Genomic DNA, 13,843 nt, shown 5'->3' on the forward strand with positions numbered 1-13,843 from the left:
TAGTTACTTATAGGTTCTCCTTTCGTTTTCAGATCAGGTTCACGATGTAGACTGCAAGATTTTCAATGTGTTAGGTACTGATAGGTTCGTTGTCGCCAAATTTTCCTTTCGTTTTCAAATCATATTCACGATGTAGACTGCAAGATTTTAAATGTTCCTTGTATTTACACGAAAAGCCTTTGTTATATTCTATTCTCCCCATATGTATTCCCTGAGAGTTTTAACAAATTAATAACAACATTAGTCATGACAATCCGGTTACCTATTGCTGTGGTAGATAAGATGTTTAACCGCAAACATTGGGGGAAAAAATGGAGAAAAACCCCCCAGAAACAACAGGGTGCGTACGCAGCCGGTCTAGATGAACTGTTCGATCTGAAGCAAAGATAGCAACATGCTAAAGGTTGTTGCATACACAAACGGTGTAGATGTTAGGCGTGGGAGCATACACATACGTCTTTTCCAGAAGGGGTAGGCCGCCGCTGTGGCGCTGTCGTGAACGAGAGCTATAAAAGGGTTCTCGAGCCAGCCAAAGCCCCAGCAACAGATCGAGCAGCAAGCTAGTCGCTAGAGCAGTGTGCGCCGAGTAGATATATAGCTACGCTTGCTATAGGATACTATGGCGGCGAAGGACGTGGCGCCGGCGGTGACGCTGAGCAACGGGCATCACGGCGGCGGGATGCCGGCGGCGACGAAGCTGAGCAACGGGCACAGCATGAAGACGGTGCCGGCGGTGACGCTGAGCAGCGGGCACCGGATGCCCGCGGTGGGGCTGGGCGTGTGGCGGATGGAGAAGACGGCCATGCGCGGCATCATCCACGCCGCCATCCGCAAGGGGTACCGACACTTTGACTGCGCCGGTATGCATGCGCCTGTGCTCATCGTCCGTACATGCAGGATCCAACAGTCAATGTGCGTGCTTATATATAGGTTATTGATGCAAGCAGGTCATTGATCGCCTTAGCAAGAATAGCACGGTCGTTCTACACTACTAGGTATTAAGATATTAGTACTGATTCGTAGGGTGCATATCTCCTGAAAATACATTCGAGATTAATCCGTCGAGATAGGGTTCTTTTATCACGGGTTCCTCAATCAGGATATAAGACCCCCTTTTAGTCCCGGTTTGTAAAACCAACCGGGACTAACGGGGCTATCACGCCTGGCGTGATAGCCCCGTTAGTCCCGGTTGGTTTTACAAACCGGGACTAAAGGTCGTCTCTTTAGTCACGGTTTGTAAAACAAACGGGGACTAAAGAGCATGCATACAGCGCCATGCAGGCGACTGCATGACACCTATAATTTCGTGCATATCACGTACTCCTTTAATTAACCTTTAGTAGTTGAGAAATTTTTTTATAATGAAATAAATCAAACTAGCTGCATGGCGTCTATTATTTCATAATAATGCATCACGTACCCCTTTAATTAACCTTTAGTAGTTGAGAGTTTTCTTTATAATGAAACTATCAATCAAATTAAACTAGTATTAAACAACAAATACTATACAATTCTTAGCGTACTATATATATATATATATATATATATATATATATATATATAAATCTAATTAGCGTACGTATTACATATATATACAAACTAAATCAAAATATATATATATATATATATATATATATATATATGATGATCTTCCCATCGAGGTGCTGGGAGCGTCCAATTTTCGTCCATCGTAATGAAAGTCTCCTTGTGGATTTACCACCTCGTCTACCAGGAATCTAATGAGACATTCACATATTGCCGCTACTCTTTCCTTCTTCAAGAGTCCCCATTGAATATTCCACATCTGTAATTTGGATACATATATGTAAATTTTTCACAAACAATTGTAGAAAATAAATAACTATTAATAGTTTTATTTTACATACTTTAAATTCGTGCTCCGTATCCTTGATGGTCCTGGGTCCCAATAAATTGTGCATGTGCTCACAGACATAGTAGCCACATAGATTATCATTCCCAGGTTCCTGTCTTAAGCACTTTAGTGGGGAAAAATAATTAAGTTATTAAATATTCACGCTATAGAATATATAAAATGTGCAGACTTCATACATACCGGGAAGTCTGTTCTCCATGTAAGTTTTTCTTTGAATTGACCTGATCTGTCTGCCCTGATGAATTCTCTCCATGCTCTGCGGATTAAAATAATGAATGATATAGTGTTAGGTGAAAATTTAGGAAATAAAATTTTGTATAGAGATAGAAGTCCAGAATTATTACATGTATAAATACAAATCCTCTACATGCTTAACAACAAACAAACTCATTTTTCTCCCTCTCTAAAGTATAAAACAAAGCTTAACAACAATAAATGAACGGAGCATAAAGTAGCTAACCTTCATAACACTTTGGATGAGTGAAATTTCCACGGAAATGAGAAAAAAATTTCAGCAGCACCTCCCCTAGGCTTGCTTCGGTGCCATGGAGAGGATGAGCTTCTCTGTCTTTGTGGAGTGGAGTGGCTCGGGCTGGAGGAGTGGAGGAGGAAGGCTCTTGTAGATAAGATTTTATCCCGGTTGGTAAATTCAACCGGGATAAAAGATTAGAGCTTTTGTCCCGGTTGGTGTTTACTCCCAGTTGGTAACGCCAACCGGGACAAAAGATCCAACCTTTTATCCCGGTTGGTAAATCCAACCGGGATAAAAGGTTGGAGCTTTTATCCCGGTTGGTGGCTTCGGGGGTAAAGTGTGGCGCTGTCGGTGTCCGGTAACTAGCCATTTTAACCGAGACTAGAGGGTGGCCTGTAGTCCCGGTTACAAAAAAGAACCGAGAGTAAAGGTGCGCCCCATTCCAACCTACCGTGGCGCACCCCCTTTTCTCCCGGGCCAAAATTAAACTGAAATTAAAGGGGATCTAAAGTCAGTTCTCTAGTAGTGCTACTGGGTAGCCCAAGACTTCAACTCTTGAAGCGCATTGCCTGAGCATCACGTCGCCATTTCCGTAACAATAGTTTCGCAAGAAAAAAAATGTAGAAATATCTTTTTCTTTTTAATATACAAGATGACCATGTCTTGTTCTTGTTCTTCTATGCATGCGAGAGAAAAAAATATGTTAAGCGTAGAACTCACACTAATTTCTAGGTAGAACAAACACTGTTATTCGTAACATTAGTCTCATGGATGCACATACAAGGTCCGATGCTGGCTTTTGCGGGTGACACGTAGCGCCAAGTGTACTTTTTCGACCGGGCCCACAGGACGGCACCTCAGCCCAGTAGCCCATGTCCTGCTCGCGCTCGCCGCGCCGCATCGCTGTGGGCAAGCAACGCACTGCAGCTGTGCACTCGCATGCTCTCCGTCCGCTCTCGTAATGCTCACCAGTCTCTGATTTTTGTTCTCACTAAAGGAACATATATGTTCTGCAGCGTATTGGACTAAGCGTGTTGGTAGGCCGTTGCTAGCTACCAAAATGTTTATCGGGTTATATTATGTGTACGTGTTGACTATGTTTTGTTTCGTGCTGTGCAGCAAAATACCAAAATGAAGCTGAAGTTGGTGATGCACTTGAAGAGGCATTCGAAACTGGGCTTGTCAAGAGGGAGGACCTTTTCATCACAACCAAGGTTATCCGGATCACTAAACCAATGCTATCTTTTCTCCTACTTTGGAAAAGGTCCACAACACTGAAAATTATGCTCACTGAACCTGTTAAAAGAGGATTTAAAGTTTACATAGCAAAGGATAAGGGTCATTCCAACTCTTGAGAAACATCCAGGAGTCGGGGACTGAATTTTACTCCAAAGTCGGTAGAAATCATTTTTTTTCTAGAATAAGGTCGGTAGAAATCATATATTGCCATTGTTAACAAAGCTGACAACTGTTGAAATCCATTACCAGTCCCTAGAGTGACATCAAATAAAATAAACCAATACTGGCTTGCACCAAACCATGATTAGCTCTCAGTGGTAACTACGAGCATTTCAAACCTTTTGGAATTGTAATGGTGCACGTGAGATGCCATTGCCCATTGGGACTCTGGTAGACTTTCACCTTGATACCCAGATTGTAACTAGCTCATGGTGCTACGCACTCTCCATTGTACTGCAGCCTTTTTTTCCTTTTTTTTTTGTTCATCTTCCTTAAACATGCGACTGAAGGGTCTTCATTTGTTATTGCTGTAGCTGTGGAACTCGGATCATGGGCATGTGATTGAAGCCTGTAAGGATAGCTTGAAGAAGTTGAAGTTAGATTATCTGGATCTCTATCTTGTTCACTTCCCAGTGGCTACAAGGCACACTGGTAATTCCTTGTGCCTTATTTAAATAATATGGAGCAAGAACATTTTGTCATTGGGAGACTCGGTCCTTTTTTGCTTTATCTGCAGAAGTAGGCTCACTTGCTAGCGTTATTGGTGAGGATGGTGTGCTAGACATTGACACCACTGTCTCACTGGAAGCAACATGGCATGCAATGGAAGATCTTGTTAATATGGGACTGGTTCGCAGCATCGGAATTAGGTGAAAAGTTTATCGATGTTACCATTTCCTACTTGTTTTTGTTGTCTTTGGAAGTTTCAAGATATTTAACCTTGATGTGTTTGGCATCTTGTGATTCATTAATGTTGAAAAGTGGCTATAATCTTAAGTTACTTGAGCTGATTCAGGTTCAGAACAACTGCGTTACATCTTGCAGCTTCTGGATCTGTTGTACATTATTTGTCATGGTACAGGAAAGTCAGCTTCACAAATCTAACTATTACAGCTATTTTCGCAGCAACTACGGTGTATTCCTCACCAGAGACTGCTTGGCCTACGCCAAGATAAAGCCTGCTGTAAACCAAATTGAGATGCACCCTTACTTCCAGCGTGATTCTCTTGTCAAATTCTGCCAGAAGCATGGCATCTGCGTCACCGCTCACACCCCCTTGGGTGGCTCCACTGCCAACGCCGAGCTGTTCGGCTCGCTCCCAGGCCTCGACGACCCTGTCATCAAGGTTATTACTCCGAAATCTTGAATACTGAATCCTGCATTTGTGATGATGATTTGCCAACTTGCTCGCCGCAATTCCATTCCATGGCAGGAGTTGGCTGAGAAGTACGGCAAGACGCCTGCGCAGCTGGTCCTCCGGTGGGGCCTCCAGAAGAACACGGTGGTGATCCCCAAGACCTCCAAGGTGGAGAGGCTGCAGGAGAACCTGGAGGTGTTCGACTTCGACATCTCGGACGAGGACATGGAGGAGATGAAGGCCATCGACAAGAACCACCGCACCAACCAGCCTGCCAAGTTCTGGGGCATCGACGTGTATTCTTAGCTTTTCTTGCTCGCGATCTCAGATCCTGCTCTGAAAACTTGTTCCATCCCCATCTACGTACTGTCTGGAATAAAATCGATAATGCTTTCTATTTCTACATGTGAGCTCGATTTGCCGTCGGTAATTGAAAATGATCGTGACATCTGATGGCATTGTTGCATATCGTGTTATGAATTTGCAAAGCATATAAATGGTAGGTGATTGAACACTTCAGGACGTTTGGTTCCCTTTGCTTATTTTTAGCACGTGTCATATCGAATGTTTAGATGATAATTAGGAGTATTAAACGTAGACTATTTACAAAATTCATTACATAAGTGGAGGCTAAACGGCGAGACGAATCTATTAAGCCTAATTAATTCATCATTAACAAATGTTTACTGTAGCAACACATTGTCAAATCATGGACTAATTAGGCTTAATAGATTCGTCTCGCCGTTTAACCTCCACTTATGTAATGGGTTTTGTAAATAGTCTACGTTTAATACTCCTAATTAGTATCTAAACATTCGATGTGACTGGTGCTAAAAATAAGTCAGAAACTAAACCAGGCCTTGTTTTGAGTTCATTGGTTCCTGCAAACTTTCAATGTCTCAAACATGCCCAATTTCATTCAAATTCCATGTTCGTTCAAAAAAAATTCAAAATTCATGCCATTCGTTATTCTGCACGTTATCTTCAGCAGAGTCCAGTCTTCTCAAGTCTCAACTCTAAACTGCTTCCCTTCCTTTCCCAGCAACAGAGCGGACCCACGTGCCATGGCGACGCCGCCGCCCCGACCGGGACCGGCGGCTCCGGCCGCCTCCGCTTCCGCGGCGCCCCTCGCCGACCACCTCGAGTCGGCGATCTTCGCGCCACCCCCTCCGTCGCCGCCGCCGCCCTCCCCCGCCACCATACTCTCCGCGTGGTCGCGCCTCCGTGACCCCACCTCCTCTTCCCCCGCGGACGCCCTCGCCGCACTCGAGACCCTCCACCTCCACCGGCGCGCGCTCCGCCTCTCCTCCACGCACGCCGCGCTCCTCCTCCCTCTCCTCCCGCTCCACCCGCGCCTCGTCGCTCCGCTGCTCGCCGCGTCCCCGCACCTCCTCCCCGCCTCCTTCCCGGACTCCCTCCCCATCTCCCCTCGCCTCCTCCTCCTCGGCGCCCGCGCCTTCGCCATGAGCGCCAAGGATCTCCCCAGCAATTCCAGTTCGGGGAATTCCGCTTCCACCGCCAAGAATCTCGGCAGGGGTGAGTCTGCCAATGGCCACGATGATAATGATCCTGTTGTGGCTGTGGGTCGCATGCTCGAGGATGTGGAGCAGGGGGGCCAAAGCATCGATGATCTTGATCACCTTGCGCTTGCCGGGATCGGTTACGCTCTGGCGTCTGCTGATGAGGTGCAATTCAGAAGGATTCTTGTGTCCTTGCTTAGGATTTGCGGGAGGATTGGGAGCCTGGCTGTTGGTGTTCGGGTGCTTAAGCTGGTGGAATGGCTGGTAATTGGGTTTGTCGAGTCGAGGAAGATGCGGAAGGTTCAGGTGCTCTTTGAGATGATTTTGCCGGAGAAGTGTGAGACCGAGGGTTATGTGCTGTTTCCAGTGGTGATGGCAGCCTGTGGTGGGTTGCGGGCACTGAGAGTTGCTTCGGCGAGGTACCGGCTGGACTTCGATCCACGGTTGAAAGAGGTGCCTGAGCGGACAATTCGGTTTGCAGCTGAGAGGGTTGTTTTAGAAGGGAGGCGTGCTGATGATCAGCGTATCCTTGTTCAGTGTATCGCATTGGGCTTGACACGGTGTGGGCAGGTCATGTTTCATGAGTCGGTGTTACAGTGTATCTGTATGGGATTACTAAAGGAGCTCCTCCCTTTGCCGGATATGCTCAGGATGTCAGTTGAAATTGCAGAAGGGAAATCAGCTGAATTTGTCAAGGCTCAGGTCAACCAACACCTCGATAGTGTTCTTTTCAAGGAGGCAGGCCCGGTGACTGGGGTTCTTTGCAACCAGTATTCATGTGCCAATGACAAGGCTAAAAATTTTGTTGAAACTTGTGTGTGGGAGTATGCACAGGAGATTTATTGTCATCTTCGTGCAGCACTGTTGCTGCACCGGGGGAAGCAGGATGACTTGATTACGGAGATTGACAAGATTGCTGAGGCCTCATTTCTTATGGTTGTAGTCTTTGCAGCTGAGGTCACCAAACACCGGCTAAATGCTAAGTCCTCAGAGAGCTTCCAACCTGAGGTTGCTGCTAGAATCTTGGTGGCATTCTCTTCTGTGGAACATCTTAGGCGACTGCGTCTTCCTGAGTACACTGAGGCAGTCCGGCGTGCTGTACTTGTCAATCAAGAGAATGCAGCAGCTATTGCTTTGTTCATTGAGTCAATGCCTTCATATGCTGAATTGACAAACCAACCAGGTTATTTCAATGACACTTATCTTGTTATTACTAGGATATGCTAGCAATTGTTAATTTAGAGTTGTGTTTGGTTTTTATAGATTTACCAAGCTTGGCTGGAACAAAATATATTTGGCACAGAGATGAGGTTCAGACATCACGCATACTGTTTTACCTGCGGGTTGTGCCAACTTGTGTTGGACTCATTCCAGCTCATATGATTCGGGATAAAGTGGCTTCAATCATGTTCTTGTATCCTTTTTATATTCCATTGTATTGTATTGTCTTCTTATTTGTTTTTTTACCTTGTTTACCAAGATTTTCAGCGTAGAAAAATGTGCTCCTTAGCACAAACAAGATACCTACAGCATCCAAATGAGAAAGTTACAAGTGCTTCACATTCTGTGATGGTATCTTTCCTATCATCTGGCAGTGGCACTGATCAGGATGATCGAACAGCTTTGAAAGAGCAACTTATCTTTTACTACATCAAGAGATCTCTGGAGGTAGTTCTTCAGCATCTTTTTCTATATTTGATTTCTGACTGAAGGATGACTTAGTTCCTCACTTTCTTCCTTGGTAGGCTTATCCTGGGGTAACCCCATTTGACGGATTAGCATCAGGAGTTGCAGCACTTGTTCGACATCTTCCTGCAGGGAGCCCTGCCATTCTTTTCTGTATCCATAGCCTTGTTGTCAAGGCTAAGGATCTTTGTGATACTGCAATGATTCAGGACAAATCTTTATGGAGATCATGGGAAGAGAGCACAGAACCTTGTAAGAAAACATTGGATCTGTTGCTGAGACTAATCTTCCTTGTGGATATTCAGGTTAGATTGTATGGCCATTTCTTCCCCTTCATTTGTAGAGCAATAGATTTCTGTAAGACTGATAGTTGTTGCATTCAGGGTATGCTTTGTCAGTTTGCAGAATATTAGTACAAAAGAAATATAAGCAACTTTTTCTCCAACAGTATTCCAGACTAAAGTAGCTAGGAGAACTGTCGAATATTTCTCATGTGCTGGCTCAGTTGTTATGAAGATGGAGACTATCTTGGCTTGTTTTCTAATGACGCTCAAAACGAGATGTTCTATGTTAACTCAGATTTCCTTCTCTTTGCAGTCATTCCCTTATCTGCTGAAGGAGCTGGCTGAATTCGTGACTCTGCTACCAAAGGAAGCTCAGGATGTGCTCCTCGATGATATGCACGCCCATGTCGCGGAGTCTGATGATGTCACTAGGAAGCCGGTGCTTGTGTCGTGGCTGCAGTCCCTCTCCTACATCAGCTCGCAGTCGAGTCGTAGCGAGTCTCGTAGCAAGGCCACAAGTGCTTCATCTGTAGGAAGCGATGAACTGACCTTGAACAGAACTATGGCACGCCTGTGATATCTTTTTTGTCATGCTTGTAGATTTGCAGTGCATAGTAACGAAAATCGGGTGCGTGTTGCAAGTACATAATTGAGTAAATTGTATCTTTCGCTTTGTCCTGTTCCAAATTGCGGTTGCCTTTGGGAAAAAAACATGCTATGTTTGTGGGCTCTGTTGGTTCGGAGAACTATTTCACGAAATCCATGTCGTGGTGAATTCAAACCGACCTCGATTTCATTTCACCTGTTAATGCCATCTGGAATGGGTCTTGATCCTACCTAGTACTCCCTCCATCCCAAATTACTATTCGTTTTGACTTTTCTAGATGCATAGTCTTTAATGTGAAGCTAGATATATATTATGTTCAGATACATAGCAAAAATTATGTATCTAGGAAAAATTAAAATAAATAGTAATTTAAGACGGAGGGAGGACTATTTAAACAATGAGCAATGAGGATGGACTTTCAAGATGAGGTCCTCGTCCGATCCAAGCATAATCCATTTACTGTTACCGGTATCCAACACAAATTTCACAGTTAAAGAACAAATGCATTATTGACATTCTGTTCCAATAAGTATGCACTATAAATACACTGCCGGTTCTTAGCATTACATCGGCTTTACTGTTATATACTTCTCATCTGTCACAATAGATGAAAGTGGCCGCAGTTTAACAGCCTATGTCATAAGACAACAATGCCATATCTGCCAAGAAAATGGCACTACAGGTCTGGGAACAAGTTCTCGCCAACATAATTCATCAACCAACTCACACGAAGCACGAAGGTCTTCCAAAAATTAGTAACCACAAGCTCAGGCACCTATCCGGCCATCTCTACGAACCTGACGTGTATGTATATCTTGTCTGAACCCCTTCCAGTAGCTCCATAAGTTTACCTTCGATAAATCAAGCAAGAGAAGCTTATTTCAACATGCTCTTATGGAACATGAATACAACAAAGGCGTGAAAGGCATATATGCAGACCTGTAAGGAAACCAATCAATGGCACCGGATTCAGCACCTGTTCGGCCTTCTGGAGATGACGCCTGTCACGACACAATGTAGGCATGAGCACAAAAAGGTTCAATTTCAGTCAAGCAATGATCATCTTAGGGCAGGGTGCTCATTACTTGGTATAACTGGTGAAAAAAGGATCTCTCATCACATAAAGGGCCCACATCATCTTCCGCCTTTTCAGCTGATGGACTCGAACCAAAGAAGAATATCTAGTTCAGCAACAGTAACATACAGGAAAACAGAATTGAACTAGCTAGTGAACTGAACTCAACTTGCCTCATCCCTCTCAGCCGAGGAGAGCTGATGGACTTTCCCTCCTCTATGATTTAGACCAGTCGCGTGTGAATGGATGCCAAGACTTGTCAGTTCCACAGCTAGCGACACTAACCATGGGGTCCATGATCTGATTCCAAACTTTCTGATCAGAAGTACATACACAAGTGGCCTGAATATGTGAACAACCTCTCCTAAAACAAATAAGCGCCCAGTACCCCCTTTAGCAGACCAAATACTTGCCAAAGTTGGCTTCTCAACCACCATCACTGCATGTTGCAGAAGATTTAACTTGCTATAAGAAAAAACTATAATCCCAGAAGTATCCAAAGGAAATATCAAGATAATTAAATAGATGGATGCCTGATTTAATTTAAAATATATTACCAGTTGGCTCAGGAGTAGGTTGAAGCCTCCTCATCCACATAGGATCAGACATCATCTTGGCATTCTCACCAAACTTGTTCAAAGCAGCTACTGCTCTTCTCTCAAGACTCTTAGATACAACTCCATTCTTTCCATCCAGACCGTTGGTCACAGCTTTGTGACCATTTTGGGAATGCCCATTCATCGGATAGATAACTGGAACTCCATTACCATTTACTCCATAATTATCTTCAAGAACAGTCATCTCTTCTTCATTTGCCATCTCCCCTCCTTGTAAGAGCATCTTGTATCCACTCTCCCGAAAAGCGGCTAACCTGACGCCTGCCCTGAAATATTGTGCAATTGTTATTATTTGTCTGAAAAAAAGCCATTAGATATGCAACTAACAAAACACAAATAAGTAACTATCTTACTTCACTGCTTCTGTAACAGCAAGGAAGCTCCACTTGCGATCATCGCCAACAAAGTGCTGGGCAGCAACCTCAACAACCGCTTCTACATCCTTTAGTATAGAGACAACAAGACCCCATGGAATAGATTGCTCCTTAGAGGCAAATGAGTGATTTTCAGTGGGCGCATCAATTATGTGCTGGTTGACAGAACTCACAATACCCAATAGTGCATATACTGTTCAGACAACGAGGCACGAGTTAATATGAAGAAATCAGACATATTCCACTCAAAATAGACTTGTCTCAATCAGAAGAGCAAACAATTTCTTGAAAAGATTTGCCATATTATTATGCCTATGTTTACGAACTGAACAGATGATTTATTTCATAGGGGGGTTGAGTTCCAAGACAAGTTTATAGTAAAATTCAAGAGCTAAACTCTGGGATGTCCTATCTGGGATTAGTTACAAACTAGTTAGGCAAACAGTCTGCATCCCTATAATGTAGTTACAACATAGAATTTGATCCCCTGGGACATATAATACCATGAAGCAAAACATGTTCAATACAGAATACTACCTGCAAACCCTAAGATCTCCAGACAGGTCAGTGAAAAAAAATTCTATGATCTCTTACATTGAATAGCTCAAAATGAGCATATGACACTAGTGGTTTTTAGCTAATAGTGGATGGATGCCAGGGTAAAAATGTAAATATAGATTCAGAAATAAGCTTAATCACTCCAGTGCTAAGGCTACCAAAGACAGCTCATATGAGTTCCGTAAAAATAAAAGGCTTGATAGTAACGAATAGCTTTTATTTCCTTCATGAAATAACTCAAACAGCGACCATGGTAGCACATTGGACTTCTCGTATTAGGTGATTTTATTAGCAATTTCTAATGGGAAAATATGGCTTCCACTTTGGTGGTAGTGTAACTAACAGATTACTTTACCACAACAATATTGATCACATCTTGGCATAAAGCACAAAAGATCATGGACTCCTCTGTGCATGCAGACATGAGACCTCAGAAACCTAGGAAAGCATTTACGGTAACACCAAAACAGGAAATATGACCAAATAGGAAACGCAGTTTGCCAAAATTTGTGCCGTAATATGTTATCTATATTACGTCACTTATTGATAATGATGAAAAATTAAGGGCCTTGGAGGCTTGGACACATGAATCACATGCAACATGAATTAATGGCACAGAGCAGGACACGTCAACTTCACCCACCCAAAATTTGACATTTGGGCATCCATATATCTTAAAAGTCGCTAGATGTACAACCTAAACCTCTTAAATCATAATCATTCCAGTCCGTTTCAGCTCTTGTTCACAGGATACTATTTTCCATCTCATTAACAGTTCACAAAGTTTGACGCTGCAAGGCTTGCATTCACGAACATTTTGCACAGCTCAAAATCCAAAATTGGTGAGACGGCAAACATGTATATGATCGATGAGAGATTCAGGTAACAAAAACACACAGTGGAACTAAATGTTACTCCAACTGGAGGAAGGAACTACACCTGCTTCTGGCGCGATCTCTGAGTTGGCAAAGCGCTCAGGTAGTATCCATGTGAGTCCCTGAAAAGAGTTGAAGCAAGTATAGGTAAAGTGGGGCAGCTGGTAACCCTTCCAATTAAGATGCCATGGTAAGAAATTCTGACTGAAGTTTTGCAACCCCAACCAAGTCCAGCGACTAAAGAGCATAACCCAGGCAAAATTAGCGAATACACCATGATGTTATTACTCTCTTCTGCGGCTAGGAAGAGGACATGAAGCTCTAAAGGACCAGAGGAAGCACACGATCCCAGCCCAGCCGAGTAGGCCCCTACCAACCACGAGACGACCTCGCGATTCAGCCAACGCCCAGCGAAACGCACATCCCCAATACGACGAACAGCACCCGAATCGACGGGACACACGCGGATTAAGCTCACGGGACCCGACCAGCGGAGTAGCGCAGCAAGGTTTGTAGCGCCCAAGCCCAAGCCCAACCCCTACGAAAGCAAAGCGAGCAGCGGGGATCAGGGGGGATTACGTTGGCGAGGGACTCGAGGGAGCGGACGAGGTCCCGATTCCTGCGCACCCAGAGCTTGTACGCCTCCATGGCGGGAGCGACGACGGCGCCGATTCAGCCGCCACCGCCTACCTCGCGCAGAAGCTCCGTAAGGAGGGAGGAAGATCGGCAGCTAGCAGAGCGCGAGGTGGAGGCTGCGATCGGGATCGGCGGCGGCCGGTTGAATCGCGGCGGGCCGGCCGCGGAGGAGAGGTGGGGCGGCGTCAAGTGCTGCTTTGCTACCCGTCGGGATGGGGAGGAGTTGGAATTGACCCTCTCTCTCTCTCTCTCTCTCCCTCCCTCCCTCTCTGCAGGAGGCTGGAGCCTGGAACTACTCCGGCTGGAGCCGGCCTGGTGCTGGTGGTGATGACGGCGTCAGCCTAGCGCTCGCTAGGCTGACTGGTGGGTCCGCCTCCTTAGCGGATTGGATTTGAAGGTCCGTTTTTGAAAAGAAAATTGAAGGCACATAGTACGGACCAAGTACAAACGCTCATATTCAAACCTACCCTTCCGAAAAGGAGTCACCAATCTAAATAAAAATTGAAAAATGAATCCCATTGAATTATATTTTTGTCGATCAATTAGAATTGCTTTGGAATTCAACTGTCTTCCGTACTAACAATATTCGTATATCTCAAGCACAAAAATACATTCGCGGAGAAGACGAAGAAGAAGAAAAACGTTTATC

General features: G+C 44.5%; 3 protein-coding genes across 4 annotated transcripts; 2 read left to right on the top strand and 1 right to left on the bottom strand.

Annotated features, from left to right (window-relative positions):
- The first annotated feature begins 533 nt into the window (after positions 1 to 533).
- LOC117846238 (NADP-dependent D-sorbitol-6-phosphate dehydrogenase) lies at positions 534 to 5,365 on the top strand. Its single transcript, XM_034727366.2, has 6 exons — positions 534 to 860; positions 3,486 to 3,580; positions 4,139 to 4,256; positions 4,342 to 4,474; positions 4,731 to 4,950; positions 5,038 to 5,365. Exons 1-6 carry the CDS (start codon positions 620 to 622, stop codon positions 5,266 to 5,268), a joined length of 1,038 nt encoding a protein of 345 aa, XP_034583257.1. The 5' UTR covers positions 534 to 619; the 3' UTR covers positions 5,269 to 5,365.
- Positions 5,366 to 5,998: 633 nt separating this feature from the next.
- On the top strand, positions 5,999 to 9,253 carry LOC117846213 (uncharacterized). The gene is made up of 5 exons (XM_034727342.2): positions 5,999 to 7,665; positions 7,746 to 7,896; positions 8,003 to 8,150; positions 8,228 to 8,473; positions 8,766 to 9,253. The coding sequence occupies exons 1-5, from the start codon at positions 6,027 to 6,029 to the stop codon at positions 9,027 to 9,029; spliced, it is 2,448 nt and encodes an 815-aa protein (XP_034583233.1). The 5' UTR covers positions 5,999 to 6,026; the 3' UTR covers positions 9,030 to 9,253.
- A 288-nt stretch (positions 9,254 to 9,541) lies between these two features.
- LOC117846221 (peroxisome biogenesis protein 16) lies at positions 9,542 to 13,488 on the bottom strand. 2 transcript variants are annotated; one of them, XM_072292308.1, is made up of 8 exons: positions 13,138 to 13,488; positions 12,623 to 12,680; positions 11,105 to 11,318; positions 10,692 to 11,017; positions 10,304 to 10,573; positions 10,145 to 10,212; positions 9,999 to 10,060; positions 9,542 to 9,910 (listed from the first exon to the last, which is right to left on the bottom strand). In XM_072292308.1, exons 1-8 carry the CDS (start codon positions 13,204 to 13,206, stop codon positions 9,907 to 9,909), a joined length of 1,071 nt encoding a protein of 356 aa, XP_072148409.1. In that variant the 5' UTR covers positions 13,207 to 13,488; the 3' UTR covers positions 9,542 to 9,906. The 2 variants fall into 2 exon arrangements, with proteins under 2 accessions (XP_072148409.1, XP_034583249.1); XM_034727358.2 differs by having other exon boundaries at positions 10,308 to 10,573; positions 13,138 to 13,486.
- Between the last annotated feature and the right edge of the window lie 355 nt (positions 13,489 to 13,843).

Source organism: Setaria viridis, chromosome 1 (genome assembly GCF_005286985.2).
Source record: "Setaria viridis chromosome 1, Setaria_viridis_v4.0, whole genome shotgun sequence".
Classification (NCBI taxonomy): Eukaryota; Viridiplantae; Streptophyta; class Magnoliopsida; order Poales; family Poaceae; genus Setaria; species Setaria viridis.

Excerpts from the sequence above, each read along its gene's own strand:
- LOC117846221 (XM_034727358.2), bottom strand. The coding sequence starts at position 13,206 with ATGGAGGCGTACAAGCTCTGGGTGCGCAGGAATCGGGACCTCGTCCGC. Across the intron at positions 10,574-10,691 it reads ACCTACTCCTGAGCCAACTG|TGATGGTGGTTGAGAAGCCA; the intron begins GTAATATATTTT and ends TGCAACATGCAG. Across the intron at positions 9,911-9,998 it reads ATTGATTGGTTTCCTTACAG|GTAAACTTATGGAGCTACTG; the intron begins GTCTGCATATAT and ends GATTTATCGAAG.
- LOC117846213 (XM_034727342.2), top strand. The coding sequence starts at position 6,027 with ATGGCGACGCCGCCGCCCCGACCGGGACCGGCGGCTCCGGCCGCCTCC. Across the intron at positions 8,151-8,227 it reads ACATCAAGAGATCTCTGGAG|GCTTATCCTGGGGTAACCCC; the intron begins GTAGTTCTTCAG and ends CTTCCTTGGTAG. Across the intron at positions 8,474-8,765 it reads TCTTCCTTGTGGATATTCAG|TCATTCCCTTATCTGCTGAA; the intron begins GTTAGATTGTAT and ends TTCTCTTTGCAG.
- LOC117846238 (XM_034727366.2), top strand. The coding sequence starts at position 620 with ATGGCGGCGAAGGACGTGGCGCCGGCGGTGACGCTGAGCAACGGGCAT. Across the intron at positions 4,475-4,730 it reads GTTCGCAGCATCGGAATTAG|CAACTACGGTGTATTCCTCA; the intron begins GTGAAAAGTTTA and ends CTATTTTCGCAG. Across the intron at positions 4,951-5,037 it reads TCGACGACCCTGTCATCAAG|GAGTTGGCTGAGAAGTACGG; the intron begins GTTATTACTCCG and ends ATTCCATGGCAG.